The sequence below is a fragment of the Sus scrofa genome, chromosome 17, assembly GCF_054392235.1.
Source record: "Sus scrofa isolate SSC_HxYL_T2T_F1_AM1 chromosome 17, Sscrofa_HxYL_maternal_Yorkshire_Landrace_v2.0, whole genome shotgun sequence".
Classification (NCBI taxonomy): domain Eukaryota; kingdom Metazoa; phylum Chordata; class Mammalia; order Artiodactyla; family Suidae; genus Sus; species Sus scrofa.
This window is the reverse complement of record NC_139399.1, coordinates 32323817-32346543: the sequence shown is the minus strand read 5'-3', so window position 1 is coordinate 32346543 and position 22727 is coordinate 32323817. Positions and strand designations below refer to the sequence as shown.

General features: G+C 43.1%; 1 protein-coding gene across 36 annotated transcripts in view; it reads left to right on the top strand.

Annotated features, from left to right (window-relative positions):
- KIF16B (kinesin family member 16B) overlaps positions 1 to 22727 on the top strand; it is a 308817-nt gene that overhangs the window by 150733 nt on the left and 135357 nt on the right. For all 36 annotated transcript variants that reach the window (XM_085004496.1, XM_085004502.1, XM_021078047.2 and 33 more), the window contains 3 exons: positions 4415 to 4534; positions 5411 to 5462; positions 7794 to 7931. In XM_085004496.1, the coding sequence (XP_084860622.1) occupies positions 4415 to 4534; positions 5411 to 5462; positions 7794 to 7931 (310 nt within the window). The remainder of the gene's footprint in view (positions 1 to 4414; positions 4535 to 5410; positions 5463 to 7793; positions 7932 to 22727) is intronic.

Below are 22727 nucleotides of genomic sequence, written 5' to 3'. Positions count from 1 at the left end.
AATCTATTCATCTGTCAGTGGATATTTAGGTTGTTTCCATGTCTTGGCTATTGTGAATAGTGCTGCTTTGAACATGTGGGTACATGTATCTTTTCAAATTATGGTTTTCTCTGGATATATGCCTAGGAGTGGGATTGCTGGATCATATCTGTATTTCGTTTTCTGAGGGACCTCCATACTGTTTTCCATAGCGGTTGTACCAATTTACATTCACACTAGCAGTGTAGGAGGGTTCTCTTTTCTCCACACCCTTTCCAGCACTTGTTATTTGCAGACTTTTTAATGATGGCCATTCTGACTGGTGTTAGGTTGTACCTCACTGTGGTTTTGATTTGCTTTTAACCTAAGGGCTCCGAAGTTATGAATTTCAAATGATTTTCAAAGTCTATGGGCGTTATTTTAAGGAAGGTTAAAAAAATATTTTTCAATGGGATTAAAAAAAAAAGATTCTTAAACTAAACCAGGATATAGTGCAAAACTGTTTTTCTAGTTTGAATGGAGGCTCACAGAGTTTAAAATACTGCCCCTCAGTTTTGGGTTATGGTCCCCTTTTATGCAGAAAGAAAACACTCTGTCTCTGGACTTTTGAGAATAGTCCCTGTCTTTTTCATGTGGACCCGAGGGCCTGGAACCATCAATTTCCAAGAGCTACCTACCGTGTGAGCAGGGCTGTCACAGTTCAGAGCCACCAGATCTTCGAGTGAGGACATTGTTTGAGGAGATTGAGCTGTATTGATTCAATTCTCCACTGTAATACAGATCTTAAAAAAAAAATCCCAGCCTTTCCACTTCTGTTTGAGTTCTGTTGGCAAGAGGAAAAGCACAAATTCTACCAATGTCAGAGAGGCAGGAGTTGAGGCTGGTTTATTTAGAGGGCTTGTTTCAGCTCAGATTCGCAAGGGCCTGGGTGCAGCAAATCCTGGGTGCAGGATGACGGAAGGCTGCACCCTCCCTGCCTGACGTTCTGAGCCTGGAGAGGGAGCCCCGCTGCTAAGAGGGTTAATTGAGAACAATGATACGCTTCGTTTCCTTTTCTTGAATCTAAGTTATGCATTGGCCATTTTCTCTGCATATCTATTTAATGGTTGTTAAATTGCTTTCTTTCAAGTGATGATTTTTATGTTTTTTTTTTAAAACCATCTTTTTGGCCACTCCACTCCATTGCCCTCTGGCCCAACTCCAGCTCTGCAAGTGTGGTGGAAGGGTGTTTGGTGGAAGCTGGAAGGTCTGCAGAGATGAAGGCCTGGGGTTTCTTTCTTTCTTTCCCCTGCCCTTTCCCAGAACTTCTGACGGTCCCCTTGTCTGCAAGGCTGTGAAGTTTTGAATTCTTCACCTAGAGAAGGGCCGGCTTTGTACACTGTGTTAATACTTAAATGACTTGTGATGCATTTATTCCACCCTGGAAGGTGAGGAGTTCTGATTCTGTTGCAGGCAGTGCTGGCCTTTGGAGTCCAGAGCTATGTCTTGCTCACTGTGTCTGGTTGCCGGTGTGGGGTGGGGAAGCTAGTGACTGGGCAGCCTCTGACCTGGAGCCCCCCCATTAGCAGCCCAGGCTGGCTCCTCGGCTGCTCCCATCACCTTGTCATCACAGAGCACAGAGTCGTGCTCTTGGATGTGAACTCAGCACAGCCCAGCCTCAAGGATGGAGTTTTCATCTTTAACCTCCTGGAGTTTGTCTGCTTTCTGCTGGGACTTGCCGAGAAGCCTGGTTTTCCAGGTCTTTTGTCCGGGTCGGATGCGGCTGAGGGTAACGGCCTCTCCGTCTCTTCCCTGAGAGGATGCTGTTGACCTTCCTTGCTGCATTTTTCTGAACTCTGCATATCTACCTCCATTCATTCATGTGACAAATACTTACTAGGAGCTCCTGTGTGTCAGATGTGAAATTAGGCACTGGGTTACCTTCTAGTCAGGAGACAGGTGATAAACTTGTGTATAACATCTCTTAGAGTGATTCTTGCTAAGGAGAAAAACTAATCAGGATAGATAATAGGGTCGGTGACTGCTCTTTATGGGGTCATGTGGCAGGTGGTTTGTGTGGGTGTGTATTTTTAGGGCTGCACCTGTGATATAAGGACATTTTCAGGCTAGAGGCTGAATGGAGCTGCAGCTACCAGCCTACACCACATCCACAGCAACACCAGACCCTTAACCCACTGAGTGAGGCCAGGGATTGAACCTCAGTCCTCATGGACACTATGTCAGGTTCTTAACTTGCTGAGCCACAATAGGAACTCCAGGAAGGTGGCTTTTGAGCAGAGCCCTGAGGAAGTGAAGACCAAGTCACATGTAAAGCAAAGGCGGTTCTTCTCAACAGGGGCAGACTTCATTCCCAGGGGACATTTGCCGGTGTTGGGAGGCATTTTTGGTTTGTTACAACCTTGGGAAAGGGATGTGTTTTAGCCCGCTATGCTGCTAAATGTCACACAAGTACACAGGATGGCCCCCCCCACAGTGAAGAATCATATGGACTAAAATGTCAGTGGTGCCAAGATTGGGACACCGTGCTCTAGGGAACGGGAGGGAACAGACGAGAGCAGAGGAGACGGCAGCCACAAAAGCAGAAGAGACAGCAGTGACCAGGGCCCTGAGGTGGGGGCTGGCTGGCACATTTCAGTGCCAGCAGGGAGCCTGGGTTCCTGGAGGGATTGAGCAGGGGGTAGAGCGGCCAAGGGGGGGGGTCACATGGAGCGTGGGAGAACCTTGCCAAGACGTTGGCTTTTGCTCAGAGAAAGGAGGGCTATGTAATTGACCCGAGCATAGGAGTGGCCTGTCCTGATGGCCCTCTGGCTGGGGGGAGAGCATGGACCCTGATGGGGGCCCGAGGGTGTGGGGGGCAGCCGCATGGGCAAAAGATAGGGGGGTAGTTGGGGCCAGACAGGAGGGCGGTGCAGTGCCAGTGGTTATCTGATCCAGGCACATTTTGAAGGTAGAGCCAACACCAAGCGCTCCTAGGTTTAGAGAAGGAAAGGAGCAAAGGAGAGCCTGAGTTTTGGTCCAAGCAACTTGGTGAAGGTTGGCATTTACTGAGAAGGGAGAGCGTGCGGCTGTGGGAGGCAGGAGGTTAAGTTCGAGCTGCCTGTTTGGCTCCCCGGCAGGTCTGCTGAGGAAGGCGGGGTGTGTCAGGAGTGTGGAGCTGTCAGGGACAGGGCTGTCTGCAGACTTAGATTTGAGTCATCCACTTACAGTCAAGCCCTCTGTAGGTGCAACATCACAGATCAAAAATATTTGGAGAGAAAAAAAATTCAGATAGTTCCAAAAGGCGATACTTGAATTTGCTAGCAAGCGTCTACATAGCATTCCCCTTATGTTTACAGCTATTTACCTAGCATTGTATTAGGTGATATAAGTTATCCTGAGATGATTTAAATATAAGGGAGGATGTGTATAGGGCATATGCAGATACTATGCCCTTTTACCTAAGGGACTTGAGCATCCTTGGATTTTGGTATCTGTGGGGGTTCTGGAACGAGTCCCCTACCCCCGAGGGTGTCCGGGGACCGGCCATGTAGATTGCAGGTAAAGTCAAGGAGGCAAGTTGTATCATCAAGGGATGGCTGTAGACACTGGAGTCCCTGGGATGAGAGACTCCATGGAAGCAGGTTCAAGAGAGAGCCAGAGGGGAGGAATTGGAGGACCGAAGGTGTAGGAACCCTTTGGAGGCGGTTTTTCCTAAAGGGCCACAGAGAAATTGGTGGTAGCTGGGGTCGGGGGTACGCAGGATCAAGAGAGACAAGGTTGGGAGATATGTAGCAGAGGCCTGTGTAGGTTCGGATGGTAGGTGGGCAGGAGAAAGTGATGCAGGACACAGGGTCAGGTACCTCTAGTGCAGGGGAGCTAACTCACAGAGGAGAATTGCTTTTAGGGCCATGCGCAGTTTGACCCTAGTAATTGGGAAGGAGAAACAATGAGTCAGGAGACATCTAGGTATTAAGTGAAATAAAGGTTCTGAAGAGGGAGAAAGATTACTTTGTGGTTGAGTGGTCCTAAGCCTTTCCTAAGGAAGGCAAGGTTTGAGGTTAGCTTTGTGTGTGTGTATTCATGTATATCACTTTATATTGAGCTTTTTTTTTTTTTTTTTTTTTTTTTTGGCCACTCCATGACATCTGGCAATTCCCAAGCCAGGGATTAAACCTGCATCATAGCAGCAATCCGAGCCGCTGCAGTAACAACACTGGGTCCTTAACCCACTGCACCACAAGGGAACTCCTATATTGAGTTTCCTATATGTTCCGAGCTTGCTTTGCCCACCATGTGCCATGATTTCAACATGAAGTTTATAGTCCATTTTTCTTGCAGTTTTTTTGGGTGAGAAATAAAACCTTGCTCATTTTAATACGAGAGTTAGAATGAGCACCTAATAGGAAGTTTTCTTTCCCCAGGGTAACCTTTTCCTTTCTTTTCCCTCTCATTTCAGGAACAGACTCTCGCCCTGAGGAAGGAAGGGATTGGCGTTGTCTTGGATTCCGAGCTGCCCCACTTGATTGGCATCGATGACGACCTTCTGAGTACTGGAATCATCTTATATCACCTGAAGGTAGACTCTGCTTAAGTGGAATGTTCTCATTTTGTTTTCAGCTCTGCCCTTGGACAGGTGCGAGGTTTATTGTAATACTCCATATCCAGGAACGCAGCTGTGACAGCAAAGAGTAAATAACAAATCCCCCAGCCCCTTGGGGGTTTTTGGCAGTTGGGTGCAATTCTGTGGTGTTCGGAATCCCCCTTTTATGTGGTTCTGAAGCTAAATGAAGCCCCATCATTCACTTTTTGCCTTCTCATTTGTAGAATCATTAAGGAGTCAGGAACCAAAAGCAGGCAGACCAAAGAAGAAGTTACAAGCACATAGAACTGGGATTTGTTGTGTAGACAGTTTCCTGGTCTCTTGTGTTAATTATATAGTTGTCTCCCACCTACGTTATTGGACCTGGTCCCGAGCAGGCTATTCTTGTCAAGAGAGCAGAATTTCTGCATCCGTATCAGTAGTTGCCTCTTTAACCTTGACTTTAGTATCTTCTCCTTGATCCCTGACTTAACATGAGAATGGTGTTGCACTTGTGCTTCACGGGCTCCCCTCAGCCATATCTTTAGACACAAAGAAACCTCTGGTTGCGCAAGGAGAAGCTTGTCAGGGGGGATCAGAACGTCTGTGAGATTGCTGGCACGGGCAGGTTATTGATGCTGAAACAGGAGTCCAAGCCTTGTCAGGGCTGAGCCTCGGGACCCTCGCCATTTTCCTGACCACGCGGTTGTTATCATAGAGCCCGAGGGAACTCCAGTTGCACTGCGGCTGTGACCTGTTTGGGACAGAGCTCAGCTCGTTGGTCACCAGGTCACTCGGGTTTCAATGACAGATGGAGAAACAGACCATTCCTCATGTTCTTACTGATCAATTTTGTGTGATTTTTCTCCCTAGGAAGGTCAGACGTATGTTGGCAGAGAAGATGCTTCAACAGAACAAGATATTGGTGAGAATCTTTATCAATTCCCTCTTTCCAGTGATTTTTTAAATTTCATTTTAGGGCCACACCTGCGGCATATGGAAATTCCCAGTCTAGGGGTAAATCGGACCTGCAGCTGCCAGCCTACACCACAGCCACGCCAGATCCAAGCCGCACCTGTGACCTATGCCGCAGCTTCTGGCAATGCCGGTTCCTTAACCCTCTGAGTGAAGGCAGGGGTCAAACCCACATCCTCACAGAGACAACCTTGGGTCCTTAACCTGCTGAGCCAAAACGGACACTCCCCCAATGATTTTTCTTTAGATCACTTAATGAAAAACATTTTTTTTTGAATGACTGACATTGAAGTAATTATAAAAAGAAGTTTCACATACAATATTGATCAGAATGTGTATCTGTGTAATTTTGAACTAAACTCAAATGGGTAACACAGAACAATTAGTGAATAAAACGAGCTGTGGATCCTTGCCCTACATACACCCTGGGCCCATGTCCTCTGCGATGTCTTTCAAGTGTACTGTTGTTTAAATGATTTGACTCGGAGTTCCCGTCCTGGCTCAGTGGTTAACGAATCCGAGTAGGAACCATGAGAACCATGAGGTTGTGGGTCCAATCCTTGGCCTTGCACAGTCGGTTAAGGATCCGGCATTGCCATGAGCTGTGGTGTAGGTCGCAGACGTGGCTCGGATTCCGCATTGCTGTGGCTGTGGCATAGGCCAGTGACTGCAGCTCTGGTTCAGCCCCTAGCCTGGGAACCTCCATATGCCACCAGTGTGGCCCTAGAAAAAGTGAAAAAGACAAAAAAAACAAAACAAAAAACTTTTATCCCAGGGGGACAGTGATCGATGGCAGTATGCTAACAGGTACAGGGATCAGATATAAGAATCTTTAATGGGAAATCATTAAAGGTGAAACTTACCTGTGCAAAGATGAGCAAGAAAGTAGGATACACTCATACACAGTGTACACACACACACACACACACACACACACACAGAGCATGACTTCCTGGGTTTCTCCAGCATCTTTACTGGGTATACAGACAACCTGGGATTCAGACCTGAGCCCAGTGAGGTCTTGCCAGGCTTCACAAGCATAACCTTGGGAATTCACATGATTTTGTGTATGTGTGTGTTACAGAGGGGCAATTGCTGGCAATGAACTTGCTTCCTTGTCAGCATAAGCTGTTTATCAAGCCTCGCACATTCCTACGTGCATTTACTATTTATGGTGAAAACCAATTCCTCGAAGTCCTTAGGTTCAACTGTTTTCTTACAAATGATGGTAAGTGCTAAGAACACCTGTTCTCTGTGAACACAAATGTTCAGTAGTGCAGTTCTGTGGAGAATACTGGGAGCTGCTTGGTTTATGCTTCTCAGAAGCTGGCCAAGAATTGTGCCTAAAATCGTATAGGTTCATTTGATAGGCGTTCACATCCATGCCTGGCCTCTCATCAGACACAGCTCAGGGAGTTCAGAGCAGAGTAGGTGGCCCTCAGTAGCCATGGGCTCTGAGCAGTCCAAGGGGGTCAAGTTCTCTCAGAGTGAGCTCCGTGGCTTTGTCACCTGAGCACTCCTCAGACATCCTTGTGCCTCCCCGGATCCACACCAGGCCAGGTTTGCCTTCCACCTTCGGTTTGTGCTCCTGGAACACAGTGTCATTTGGAGCTCACAGTAAGTCCTTGAGCCACAGGGCCCTTTTGTCCCTTCTGTTTTTCTGTAACATTTGGGTAACTGATGGAGGAAATTTATTTAGCCTCAAACAAAGTGACTCAATGGTATTTAATTCAGGGAAGTTTCTCAATTCTTTTCTCCCAGGAGATGAAATAAATTAATGTGTCAGAACTTACTTCCTTATGCAGGTGATGTTCAGACTCACTGAGTAGCATTCAGGGGACAGTTCCATCAGTTGGTGTCATGAACTCCTGAAATTCAGTTTTCTTACTCAACATAAATTTTCACTTTACAGTTTTGTATGGAAAAGGAACAATATTCAGTGTGAAAAAATAAATGAACAGAGTTCCCATTGTGGCTCAGCAAGTTAAGAACCTAACTACGATCCACGAAGATGGGGCTTCCATCCCTGCCTTGCTCAGTGGGTTAAGGATCTGGCATTGCTGCAAGCTGCAGTGTAGGTCGCAGTTGTGGCTTGGATCTGGCATTGCTGTGGCTGTGGTGTAGATCGGCAGGTGCAGCTCAGATTGGACCCTTAGCCTGGGAACTTCCATATGCTGCACATGCAGCCCTAAAAAGACTAACTAACTAAATAAATAAAGCTTGGGAATCATTGCCCTGGATACCACAGGAAATATTTTCCTTCTCTGTTTTTCTGTCTCAGTTCTTCACGGCCTTGACTTGGAGAGTGAGCACTGCATCTTTGAAAATGTCGGGGGGACAGTGACTCTGATCCCCCTGAATGGGGCCCAGTGCTCTGTGAACGGTGTTCAGATCATGGAGGCTACACACCTCAATCAAGGTATCGGCTTTTGGTTCTGAGTTCTTCATGTACTTTGTTTCCCAAAAGCAAGTCAATGAGGTAACGGGGGAACGTGTGCATCTTTGAATTAACTGCTGTTTGTTTGTGAATAGGGTAAAGACTGTTTGCTTCAGTAGGCTGTTTCCTTTTTTTTTGCAGATGACTTCTTAATAAAATGGGCACGTATATAAATGCCTATATGTATATACACACACACACACACGGCGGCATAAACATTATCATTATTATTATTATTTTTTTGTCTTTTCTAGGGCCACTTCCCACGGCATATGGAGGTTTCCAGGCTAGGGGGTCCAATCGCAGCTGTAGCCACCAGCCTACACCAGAGCCACAGCAACGTGTGATCCAAGCCGCGTCTTCGACATACACCACAGCTCATGGCAACACCAGATCCTTGACCCACTGAGCGAGGCCAGGGATCGAACCTGCAACCTCAGGGTTTCTAGTCGGATTCATTAACCACTGCGCCACACCAGGAACTCCAAACATTATTGATGTTATGGAAATATGGCTTTAAAGGCATTTAAGTTTCAAAAGTGCCCTTCAAATGCAAAACCTTAACACAGCGACTTCTTTTGATAATTGTATCTCCTTATTTATATTTTTTTATGAATAGTTGTAACATACTTAGGGGGTCTAGTATCATATCTTTGTTTTTTTCTTTTGAAGTAATTTCAGTATTATAGAAAATTTGCAAGAACCTCTTAACTTCAGGATTTTTGAGAGTAAGTTGCCAACGTGATACTCTGGCATCCCTAAATATTTCTGACAGTGGTTGGTGTTCTCCTGTGCAGTTACAGAACAGCTGTCCACACTGCAAAAGTAAGAGATGCGTTCCTACCACCTGGTTCTCAGACCCCCTTCAAGTTTGGCCATTTGTCCTGACAGTGTCTGTTATTCAGTCCAGCGTCATGATGCATTGGGTTGCCACGTTGCTCCTTCAGTCTACACATGTGCCTTGGTCTTGCCTTGACTCTTATGACTCTGGCAGTTTTGAACATTGCAGGTCAGATGTGCTGTGGAATGTCCTTCTCCATAAATGTAGAATTTATGAGATGGTTTCCTCGTGATTAGACTAATACCGTTTTTGACAGAGAATGATGTCAAAAATGTCAGAGAAGTGATGCCGTAATTTTCTCATGTCTCATTACATGGTTTCTGTTCGTCCTGTTACTGAGGATGCTTGTTTTGGTCACTTCATTAAGGACAGCCTTCCAGGCTACTTCGCTATGAAGTTAATCTTTCCCCCCTTTCTCATTAATAAGGCTATCGGGAAGGTACTTGGGGATCATAAATATTCTATTCTTTTTTTTTTTTTTTTGTCTTTTTGTCTTTTTGCCATTTCTTGGGCCGCTCCCGTGGCATATGGAAGTTCCCAGGCTAGGGGTCGAATTGGAGCTGCAGCCACTGGCCTACGCCACAGCCACAGCAACTCGGGATCTGAGCCACGTCTGCGACCTACACCACAGCTCACGGCAGTGCCAGATCCCCAACCCACTGAGCAAGGGCAGGGATAGAACCTGCAACCTCATGGTTCCTAGTCGGATTCGTTAACCACTGAGCCACGACGGGAACTTCCAAATATTCTATTTTTTTGTCATACTTTCAATCCACCTGTTTTAGAATCCATTGTTGTTTTTGTCTGATGTCATTATTATTCTGATGTCTGGCACATGGTGATTTTCTTCCTTCTACAGTTATTGGTTGGCATTTTTACTGTAAGAAAGAACCTTCTTTGTTTATTAAAATCAACAGGGTCACATGTCTTGCTCTTTTCTTTGGTAGGTTTTGGTCCCTTTCTGTCATTGCTTATTTTGATGCTCAAATTGTCCTGAATTTGGGCAGTAGGAATTCCTTCAAGTTGGTTTTTGTGCTTTTTAGCTCTTCCTTGTTGTCCGTGACTACTTCCTTACTTTCTGACACAACAAGCTATTCCAGGCTCATCTTAAACTTCTCTGGAATCAGCCAGTTCTCTGAGGAGCCCTACTTCCTTTTGGTGGAGAATGGGATTTAGAGACCAAGATCTGGGCACTGGATGTGATCATTGCTATTGGAGTGTTGCTGTTCCCAGGTCTTGCCAGTCAACAGAGTTAGGGAAAATGTACGTGTGTATGTGTGTGTAACATTTACAACTATATTTCTGTATCTGTTTATACTGGTATATTGAAAAACCTGTATTTCAGTATCTGTATTGCTAACCAGGAATTCATACCGATACCTCTAATTCCCTGTACCATAGAGTTCTTTCTAGTTTTCTCCCTTTTCTTATTTGAAGCCCCTTTCTGACAGTGATGAACTTGACTCCCATTGTATAACCAGTGTCCTGTCACTTCTGGCTCTTCTTCATTTAAGGACCCTCCTCTTCCTCCTTGGGCTCTGACACCCGACACTGGGCCACCACCGCCCTCACCCTTCTCCTGGTGCCAATACCTTCCTCACCTTATGCCAAGGCTCCCTTCCATTCCTGTGCTGATGCCAGCTTTGCCAGCCCCATCTAAGGGCTTTTGTATGGAACTATACAAGAAGGAAGAAAGACATTGACATTCTATTTTAAGCTCTCTTTGGCGTATTATATCTCAGCTTTATAATTAGTTTTCATGGTTACATACTACAAGGTTGTATCTGCTGTGACATAGGAATTGGACAGATGGAGACTGGAAAGCATGTAGTTGATTGGTGTTAGTGAAGTCATATCAGAAATCAGTTCCAAGGAGTTATCTCAGAGACAAAGGACAGCAGCCTGGACCAGGGTGATCTTCCTTTTACAGGAGGCACAGAGAGTCCATCAAAGACATTTGAAAAGCAGCTGATGGAGCACCCACCCAGGTATCATCTCCACATCACCCATCATCCACCCATCCTTCCATTCATCTATCTCTTCATTGGTTTTTGTTTGTTTTTTGTTCTTAGTATTTCTCAGTCTCAAGTTTAGTTGAACTTGGGTGACATCTGATGCCTTGGGGCTATCCAGGAAGGTCAGAGGTCAGAAGTAGCCAGTGATCAGCCCAAGCAAAGACACAGGGAGCACCCAGTTACCGTTACCAAAGCAGCAATCCTGGCTTTTTTTGCAGCCAGGACAAAGGTCCTGGCAATAAGGTCTGGAGAACCTGGATCTTGCCAGGCAGGAGTATTGATCATGGTGAGAAGCTCTCTCTGCCCTGAGCTGAGAAAGTCACCGTAATTGGCTGGCAGCCAAGAGGTCACTTGGTAAGGCTCTTCAGTGGCAGTCCTTGCCCTTCTGTGCACAGTAGGTGGAATTAGAGGATACACAGTTGACAGATGACCCCACAAGTGAATTATGTAACTGGATCTGGACCACAGCCAGGCCACCTGTCTGGCCTCTCTTAGGGCCTCAGGTGACGGTCCTGCTGCTGTTGCTTCAGGCAGCAGGGGTGATGCAGGGGTCATGATGAGAGATAGGAGACGTGTGTCCTTGTCCAGCAGAGATCTCTGTACTGGCTGCATCTCCCTCAGCTCAGAGGGCGGTGACCTTGTGGTGATGGCTCTGGTTATTGTTACAGGATTTCACAAGAGGCTTGTCCTGGTTTTCAGTATCATTGTTAATGCATGAGTAGAACTCTGAAAATTCATTTTTAAATATTTAGTACATCTGGGTTTCACTGGTATAGAAAGTGTGGACATAATTTTCTCCCACATTGATATACCATTATCATAACCTTCTCAGCACTTTGCTTTTGAAGAAATTTATTTTCCCAATAAGTTTAAAAAGTCATACAAAGTACTATATTTTTTGGCTTTCCACTTTGTTCCAGTACTCTATTTCTGTTTTTATACCAATATCACACAGTTTTAATGCTTATTATTCTATAACATGCTTTTATTTCTGTTCTTACTTGAGTGTTTTTTTTTGCTATTCATGCCTATTTTTTTCAAAGAAATTTTAGAATCGTCTTGCACTAAAATAGCCTTTGAGACGTTAGATTCTAAATTGATTTGATTTGTTAACATTTAAAAAATGTTTTTCCATCTTGGGGCTTCTGTTTATTCAATATGCCTCTTGTCATGTTTAAGTTTTCATCACTTTCCTCCAATAAAACATTGAAGGCTTTTAATTTATGTGCTTTTGAACCGCATTTATTCATGTATACAAAGTTCTGAACATAGCTGTATACATTAACAGCTCAAAAACGGAAAGGAAAGAACTTACATGTATTCTATAATAATCTGTTTCGATTATTTCAAGCACAGAGGGCCTATGAGCATATCGATTGAAGACCATATGGGAAAGCGAGGCCCAAAGAATTCAGCATCTGGACTCCAGGACTTCTGAGTCTGGTGCATTGCTCTTCCAGACACGCCAGATGCAGACTGGTGTCTGAGGAGACACAAGATGTTAGAGAAGCGGTTACAGTGGAGGTTAACTTGGGGGTGCTCCTTAGCACAAACCAGTGCTTGAATCACAAATAGTCCACAAAGGTCAGTGTCCGCTGCTGGATCTACCTGGCTTTGTTGTCTGTCCATTGGACTGTTTCCTCCGATATAAGGACATGTTTCCCTGGAGCTTCTGGAACTTAGGCCACCTGAAGTCCTGGCCACTGGATGCTAAGAAGCCTGTTAAGTGGATTCCAGTGATCACCGCTCCTGCCATGTTATGGGTTAATTAATCTCTTGCAGATTTGCCTGGAAGCTGTTACATGTAATGATGTTTTTGTGAGAAAAGGAGTCCAGAGTTCCAAACTACATACTGAAGGAGGAATTTTATTTTTTATTACTATGGCATATGGAAGTTCCCAGGCTAGGGGTCCGATTGGAGCTATACGTGCCGGCCTATGCCACAGCCACAGCAATGCCAGATCTGAGTCGCATCTGAGACCTTCACCACACAGCTCATGGCAAGGCTCGATCCTTAACCCACTGATCAAGGCCAGGGATCAAACCCCGAACCTCATAGTTCCTAGTCGGGTTCGTTTCTGCTGTGCCACAACAGAAAAGAGGAACTTTTAGAGCGTATATTTTTTAATGTGGGAACCACTTAGAATTTAATAATTAATATTGAGGTTATCCTCCCATTATTAACTTATGTATTTGGTTCAGAGAAGTGGCTTCTTTTTCCATTGCCATATGCACATGTAGCAATGATTATGTTTCTAATTCTCTGTGGATTGAGGTGTGGTAGGTAAGTAATAAATGTATCCCCCACGCAGTATTTTTATTGAGTGGTCTTTTTATCTTAAATTTTTAAAGTCCTTTTGAAAAATATGCCTATTCAAGTTAGTCATGGCTGGAACTAAATTTTTCATCTTCATATTGAAGATGTGACTCGTCCTTAGAAAGTAATAGTCCTAATTGGCCTTCAGGGTTAATTATTAGGATTGTCCCCTGCAGGGTACTCTTAATTCTTTTCTTGCCATGGTATTCAAACTCAGTGAGCTTGGATTCCTGTGGAATTCTGCTATGTGAACAGCTTTCTCAGTGTTACTGTTAGTGAAATTAATATAAAAATGCTAAAGCCTTGAAACACAGTGCTGGTTATAAATGTCAGTAGCAGGTCTTAGGCAGTAAAATGTCAGAGGACTTTGTGTTTCAAGGCTTCACAGGAGAGAAGCAAGATGGTAACCTTTTTTTTTTTTTTTTTTTAATATACACACTTTTAAGACTAAAAGATCCCATCAAGGGAAAAACACGTACAGTTCTTTAGAAATTAAGATTAGAATTCTGCACTTAAATTTTCCTGATTTTCGAGGCTCACTAAAATGAGAACTGGAACATGTTTTTAAGCACAAAATAATATGATGTGTTGTTTGTGGCTACAAAAATAGGTACTAAAAATAAAAAGATGTGAATGGGACTCACATATCTACTTTAGAATAGTGTTAACCTTTGGAGAAGAATGGGAAGGGGCTCAATCAGGCAGGGACACATGAGGATGTTCAACTGTGTCTGCAAGATTGTGTTTGTTTATTTATTTATTTTTCTTTTTTTTTTTTGGCCACCCCATGGCACATGGCATTCCCCAGGCAGGGATCAGATCCGAGCCACAGTTGGTGACCCCTGTTGTCACTGCTGGATCCTTTAACCCTCTGTGCAGGACCAGGGATTGAACCCGCATCCTGATGCTGCAGAGATGCTGCCCATCCTGTTTTGCCACAGTGGGAACTCCCACTGTGTGAGATTTTATTTCGTAAAGAGAAAAAATAGACTAAACCAAAAAATAGTATATGTGCTTCATTAAAATGTAGTCATAACAGGCAGACAAGGTGAAAAACAGCAGTGCGGTCACACACCAAAAACTACTTTGGCGTTTACCCATGAAACCATTTTTTAAGTAAAGCTATTAAAAATGCAGATATTATAATATCACATGGTATTAACTCTGCGTTTGTCTGGATTCCTGGTTCCCCAGCAGCTTCCTGTCTCTTTACTACCAGTCTTCAGTATATTGCTGATACTTGGTATTTAAATGTCTCTTTTCATTAGTAAATGAGTATTCATTTGGAAATGTGTTAGTTAGTCTGTGCCATTAAAAGCACATGTAGTAATTACCACTTCCTTATGAAAATCACTTAAGACACTTGTGAATGTCAACTAATAGGAGCTTTATCTGTGTTGAGCAGATTGTCACTATTGCCAGGGAAGTTTTTTTTTTACCTGTTTTCAGTTAACTGCCTTCTTTCACGTTGCTTGAAGAGTATTTCCTCTGCCTTGAATTACAGGAATGTTTTCATCTGGTTATGTCACTAAAAAGAAAAGCGTTTGCTAATACTCAGAGAGTTAAATGCGATGATGTCTACACTGCATTTTGTCTAAAGCCTAGCCTCTGAAGCTTTTCTGCTCTTTTTTGAGTTCTTCCAGAAACAGTGCAAAGCATATGCAGCCTTGCATCTAACCACACTGTTCAGTGGGTGTGTTCTTAGACATGTAGTTTCCTTTCTATGATTCAATAGAAAGAGGAGGCCTTTGCTAGAGAAGAAAGCATGCCTTGACCACAGCATCTAGTCCATAGGCCTTGAGCTGTTTTTGGTAGAGTCTCGAACCTTAGGTTTTCCTTTTTTCATATGTTTAATGTGAAATGTACAAAAATCAAGTGAGTTATATTTTAAAATGTATTTGAGCCTTTGCTGTATAATTGCCAGGAACTATTTCCTCTTGTTTTAGTTATTATTATTTTTTCTTTTTTATTCTAATGGTTAAAGCTGATAGTTGTTAAATATAATCAATTTTTCCATTCATATCAGTGGATGCCTTTGATCTTGCTGGTTTGTCAGAGCTATGGAGGGTTCATCTCTCCAGTTAGAAGTGCTGCAGGAACTCCATCTGGGGAATTTACACTTAGGTGCATTTGAATGTGCTATGCTTGAGTGCCAAACTGTGTTTGCATCTATTCAAGCTCTTGGAACAGGTGATTGTCTGGGGAGTGGAGCTGAGGAGCCTTTGATAAAATTTTCATCCGCTGAAGGGCTGATATGAGTTGTTCAGTGACAAATTAAAAAAGAATTTTAGTGGAACTAGAAAGGGAATTAGATTTTCCAGCCGTTTAGTCAAGATGTCTAGTGAACAGAAGAGCATTACAAGAAGCCAGCAGATCTCAGCCTTTCGCCTCCCATTTAACTCAACTGCACTTGCCCTGAAGCACTCATTAGATTTCTTCTTCAAATTTGAGACCTGCAAAGCTAACACCTGCCACTTGCACGTGGATGATTCATTCAGCAGGAACTATTGAGTGTCAAGCCCTAACTCTTCTTAAAGATTATACCCAAAGCTGCTGGTTCTTAGAATACGTTCCTAGGTCAACAATGTTAGTAATACCCAGGAACTTCTCAAAATGCAAATTCCCAGACTCCATCCTTGACCTGCTGGATCAGAACGTCTGGGGATAGGCCTAGAAATCTAATTTTGATTTTGTTGTTGTAACAAGTCCTGCAAGTGATTCTGACACACACTATGGTCTGAGGATCAAGGCTAATCAGAAAGTCTTGCCCCGGACTTTGGCACAGGAGACAACCTTTGTCACCTTCTTAAAACCCCTTTCTTCTCTTCAGTCATCACATCAGTTTTTCATGATCTCTGACTCCTTTTCAAGTTTCATCTTCAGCTTAGGGTGACTTTACAGTGTGTCTTGCAATGGATTTCTTGGAATTTACCTGTTTAGTGTTTAATGAGCTTCTTGAATCTGTAGGTTTCTGTCTTTTTTTTTTTTGTCTTTTTAGGGTATATGGAAGTTCCCAGGCTGGGGGTCAAATTGGAGCTGTAGCCAATAGCCACAGCCACGCTGGACCTGAGCCGTGTCTGCGACCTACACCACAGCTCACAGCAACACCCAGTCTTCAACCACTGAGCAAGTCCAGGGATTGAACCCATGTCCTCATGGATACTAATAGGGTTCATTAACCGCTGAGCCATGATGGGAACTCCTCTGTCCTTCTTTAGATTTGGGAAGTTCTCAGTCATTAGTTTAAATATTTTTCTGCACCGTCCACTTTCTCCTCTCTTTCTGGGGCTCTGGTTATATGAATGTTAAATCTTTTAATGTTGTCCCACAGATCCTTGAGGCTCTGTTTATTTGTTTTTATTTTTTGATAAACTTTTTTCTCTTCACTTTTCAGATGAGATAATTTTATTTGATCTGTCTTCGCGTTCACTGATTTTTTTTTTCTGTCATCTCCATTCCGCTGTTTAGCCTATGCAGTGAGTTTTCTTTTAAATTTTGGTTATTGTATTCAAAAGTTGTAACATTTGATTCTTCTTTATATCCTTTATTTTTTTTGTTGAAATGTCTTACTAACCAAGAGTATTTGTCTATGTTTTGAACTCTTTTGGGGGGGGAGGGAAAATCATTTTCATTTTTAAGCATTTGAGAGATAAAACTTTAAAGAATTTTATCACAGGAATTGTCAAACATATACAAACTAGAGAATATTACAATTAACCCCCATGTACCTATCACTCAGTTTCAATAATTATTAACATTTGCTTATCTTGCTTCATCTAGGGTTCCTCTCTGACCCCCCCCACCCCTACCCTGACACAAACCTTTTTCTGGGCAGCCTATAGGATAAATTGTTTGAAGACTTTTATAATAGCTGATTGAAAGTCTTTATCAAGTAAATACAACATCCCTGTGGTCTTAATATTAACATCTGTTGATTGTTTTTTTGCCATGCAAGTTGCAATTTTTCCAGTTCTTTATATGCTGAGTAATATTGAATTATATTTTGGACATTTAAAAACTGTATTTTAAGGAGTACCTTGGTGGCCCAGTGGTTGGGGATTTGATATTGTCATTGCTGTGGCTCAGCTTTGATCCCTGGTCCAGGAACTTCTGCATGCTGTGGGCCTGGCCAAAACAAATAAATAAATAGAGTTTAAAAAGCACTTTGGACTAAGGGTCTGGGCATTTAAAAAATGTATCTTCTTGAAGTGTAGTTTATTTACAACGTGTTAATTTCTACTGAATATCAGAGTGACTCACATGTACACACACATACACACACACACATTCTTTTTTTTTTTTTTTTTTTTTTTTTTTTTTTTAATTTGTCTTCTTGGGGCTGTACTAGTAGCATGTGGAGATCCCAGGCTAGGGGTCAAATCAGAGCTGTAGCCACCAGCCTACACCACAGCAAAGCCAGATCCCAGCCACATCTGCAGCCTACACCACAGCTCACAGCAACACCAGATTCTTAACTCACTGATCAAGGCCAACCAGGGATCAAATCTGCATCCCCATGGTTGCTAGTTGGGTTCCTAAACCACTGAGCCCTGGTGGAAACTCTGATGTTCTTTTTTCATTATGTTTATCGCAGAATACTGTGCTATACAGTAGGACCTTGTTGTTTATCCATCCTATATGTAATAGTTCGTGTCTGCTGATCCCGAACTCCCAGTCCTTCCCACCCCCACCAGCCTTCTCCTTTGGCCACCACAAGTCTGTTCTCTAGGATATTTTTATATTATAAGAGTCTGGGTCTTCTATGGGAATCCGATGGGAAATGTTGATTTTTGCTTGTTTGTTTTAGCAAACAGTTGGCCTGGTCAGATTTAGACCAAAAGTGAGAATCGGTCTCTATGGGTCATGGTTCTACTTCTAATGCCTCTTCAGTTTTCACAGCCTTTGCAGTGCTATTCTCAGTCTGTCCTTTGTGTGTGCCGTCTAGCGGCCGGCCTGCGAGCTGAGCAGTGGTCTGTCACTTAGTTCAGTTCTCAAAGTCTCCATGTCCTGCTGGGGGTCAGCTCCATGCATGCACAGTTGGGGTGGCCCAGGAGTCCGTAAATAGTTCCGTAAGGTCGCTTTCATGAACTCCTTCCTCTACACAATATCCCAAGTACTTTCCAATTCCTTGGGTCTTTCCTTTTCTGCCCTCCAGCTAGAAATCTGGACCTGTTTTTATATTACTCCTTCATGTTCTTCCTGTGGTTGTGCACATGTCTGGGCCGAGCAGTGCGAGAACAGAGAGGGGAAGGATAAAACAGCTCCTGTGACTAAAGAAAGAATTTCCCCTCCCTCCTTGGTTTAGGCATTTGTGGCCTCCTCCTGCTGCCACGGTTGCTGCTAGGAGGCCCTCTCCCTCCTCCTAGAACTGGAACTAGTAGCTCCCTGGCATTCTCTCCCTTGCACTGATAAATTTTGGGGTTCCTCCTAGATGAAGCCGGTCACCCTGGAGGAGAACAATATGAATTCATCACCGGTGCAGTGGTGCTTTAGGTCCTGGTTTCCCTCAATCCACCTGCTTCTGTTTGTTTTCAGGCCCCTCAAGTAACTGCTGCACATGTTCCGTCCAGGCCATCAGGTCATAGCTGTATTGTGAGGGAGAGGCAGGTGGAGGGTGCTGTTCCATCTGGGGCACAACCAAAATATCTCGTTTAGCGTGGCCTTAGACTGACGAAAATGGAGAAATTTATCCAACTCAGACCTCCAAAATGAATGAATGTATTTTTCATGATGGCCCATGATGAAAAGTGACTTAGATATACTTGGGCCAAAGTGTCCTGTGAAGAATTATCTTAAGGCTGGAAAACAGGTGATGTGGGGGCAGAAGGAGCAGGATACCAAGTAGCCCTGGCCGCTGGCCTCTAGCATGTGTTTAAGGCTCTGAAATCCCAGACTGGTGTCAGGAATTTTCTGTGGAAAGTGTTCAACATTCAGGAGATGAGTAACGTAGTTGCAGAGGTGAAGGATGGTGTAGTGTTTGTGTAGCCAAGGAGGGCTTGGAAGTAAAGAAAAGGGGTAATGCAGGTGGGAGACTGTTGGTTTTGGGGTGGGGGAGGCATTTTGGAAGGAAGGGTAGGAGATTGGCAGTTTGGAGCATGTAGGAGGCAAGAACTCAATAGTCGAGGTAGTTACCAGCGGGATAAGTGATGATAACAAAGAATACCAACTACTAGGTGTGAGTAGAAAGAATGTTACAGTCAGCCCTGTCTTGTCTGTGGTTCCTCATCCCAGTGCATTCAATCCACTGCAGATTGAAAACACTCAGGGAAAATTCCAGAAAGTTCCAAAAAGCAAAATTTGAATTTTTGTGCCCTGGCAATTATTTACATAGCATTTACATATTATTTACAGCTATTTACATAGAATTTAAACATTATATTAGGTAGTATAGGTTATCTAGAGTTAACTTAAAGTATACAGGAGGATATGGGTAGATATTACAAATAGTGGGCTATTTTATCTAAGGCATCCATGGATTTTGGTTTCTCCAGGGGTCCTGGAACTGATACCCCCATGGATACTGAGAGAGGAGTGTGCTAATAGTTTGACCAGTTACTGTAATGCCTTTCATTCAGTACCTTATCTTAGAATTTAACATTTTATTTTCTACTCTCTGGAATCATCCTCTAATTATTTCCTATGCTTTTTCCATTTTCTTTCAGAAGGATGAGACCTCTTTGTGTATGCTTTTTGTGTCTCCCCTGAGGCTTTAGGAAGAAAACATTCAGCTCCCACTTAGCCCACACCCACGCACACACACATCTAAATATTTATCTGGGGATGGGGCTGGAGCATCTTGACATTTTATAAAGTTCTATGATCAGCCCGTGCACATAGTCAGGCAAATCATTCTTGTGGATTATTTGGCTAGAAATTCAGTAACAAAGATTAAATTTTTCTTTCTTCTCCAGAGTCCCAGAGTCTAGGTTTGCAAGTTTTACTGTGCCAAAGGTAATCAATGGGTTAAGTGATTCATCTCAAACAAGAAATTGTCAATCCACATTGGAATTATAAACGTTAACAAGGAGAGGACAGGGGCCTGTGTGGCTTTTTGGTGAGGCATCCTGTGCATTTTCATCTTTCACCAATTCCATTGGGTGATGCCGGGACAGGCTTTGATACTAACACCTGCTACCCATGATGCTGAGTGCCTATAACTCATTCTAGCCAGCTGTCAGCCTCAAACCATGTGACCTGTTCGAATCCACTAGTTTTCATGTGAAATTTTCTTACCCATGTCATGCACCATGTTAGTTCTTAAATCTTTCCCATCTCGCTGCCCAAAGCCATTTTTAAGATAGAGAAAAATTGCTGTATTTCAGGCATCTTAAAAGCCAGTGTCCCAAGTGTCCAAGGCCCTAGAACATATTATGCAATCTCTTCTTCAGGATCAGCCTATGTTAGTTGGAAATGAGACTTTATCAGGTCCCCCAAATGGTGTCATCATTATAACTTATTTTAGTCTAAATATTTTAACGTCTTTTAAATGAAAAGAAGAATTATCACACACAAATTTCTTTCGGCTTGAATTAGAAAACAAAAGCTCTTCACTCATCTTACATCTTCCAACCTCTCCTGTGGTACCATTCCAGAAAATCGTGTTTCTGAACAGAGCTTTGTTTTTCTGGCTGTTTTACCTAAAATGAAAACCTGTCTTTCACTGAGCATAGTTTAAGAATGAGTTATATCCTGTGTCTGTGTGTGTCTGTGTTTGTGGTGTAGTGGTGGGCGTGGTCGGTGAAGTTGAGGATGGACTTACTAAAGTATGGTTGAATTCAGAATGTGGAGCCCTAAAGCAGATTTCAAAGGCCTCCTGGTTTTTGGCCTGAAAGCTCACACTACACTGGACCATACCCTTCGGAGAATACAGTTGTCTTTTATGTTCATATGAATTATAACTCAGAATGAAATCATTTGAATATCACTTCATAAATATTCATATGACAATATTTAATCTAAAGAACAGTTGATTTATCTGTGCAGTAGCAGAATTAGAAAACACATAAAATTTGAGGATGGCAATTAATGGTGATATCGATGATTATTGTCAGTGAGCTCATTAGAAATCACTAGGAATGTTTACGTGCTTAATTTTTTTCAGTATACCTGAAATATTAAAACAGAAAATCCCCATGAAAGCAGCACTCCATGGTTTCAGTCACAGAGATTTATGGAGTAAGGCTCTTTTTGTTGTTATCAAGTGTCTTTGTCAACCATTTATAATGTCTTTTCCCCTCCGTCCCCTTTTAAGACCGTGTAGAATTTGTCTATCCTCACATATTTAACAGGCTCAAAAGTGATCCCAAAGAAGCCATCATATGTTTCAGGGAGGTTTAGATTTACTCTAAACATGACAAATTAAGTGTATCACAGAACATCCACCTGCTGCGATGAATTGCATTAACCTCAGATCAAGGAGTCATTCTTAGTTAAGGAGGCTTTAAGATCTGGAAGGAGGTCTCAGAGTTCTCTGATGGCCTAGTGTTAAGGACCTGCACTGTTACTGCCGTGGCCCTGAGGCCTGTTCCTGGAACTTGCACATGCAGCCAAAAAAAAAAAAAGATCTGGAAGGAAGGAAGTCTCCATGACTGGGTAAGGAGAGCCGAGCTCTGGAGGGGTTACCATCAGGCAAGGATGCACAGGCTGGGTCTCATCCCCAAATCTTGTACCACCTGTCACTAGCATTCATTAGTTCATTCCCTTTTTTCTTTTTCGGGCCACACACACAGCATATGAAAGTTCCCAGGCTAGGGGTCAAAGCTGCCGGCCTGCACCACAACCACAGCAACGTAGGATCCGAGCCATGTCTGCCATCTAAACCACAGCTCACGGCAAAGCTGGACCTTTAACCCACTGAGCGAGGTCAGGGGTTGAATCTGCATCCTCATGGATACTAGTTGGGTTCATAACCTGCTGAGCCACAATGGGAACTCCCATTCATTCCTTTTTTTCCTTCAGCATTTTGCCTTTTTTTTTTTTTAATTATTTTTTTAATTGTTGTTTCCCCAATACAATTTTTTTTCTACTGTACAGTATGGTGACCCATTTACACATACATGTACACATTCTATTTTCTCACATTAACATGCTTCATCATAAGTGACTAGGCATAGTTCCCAGTGCTACACAGCAGGATCTCATTGCTAATGCATTCCAAAAGCAACAGTTTGCATCTGTTAACCCCAAGCTCCCCAACCACTCCACTCCCTCCTCCTCCTGCTTGGCAACCACTAGTCTATTCTTCAAGTCCATGATTTTCTTTTCTGTGGAAAGCTTCACTTGTGCCATATATTAGATTCCAGATATAAATGATATCATATGGTATTTGTCTTTATTTTTCTGACTTACTTCACTCAGTATGAGAGTCTCTGCTTCCATCCATGGTGCTGCAAATGGCATTATGTCGTTCTTCTTTATGGCTGAGTAGTATTCCATTGTGTGTGTGTGTATATATATATATATATATATATATATATATATATATACATACACCATATCTTCCTGATCCAGTCATCTGTTGATGGACACTTGGGTTGTTTCCATGTCTTGGCTGTTGTGAATAGTGCTGCAATGAACATGTGAGTGCATGTGTGTTTTTCAAGGAA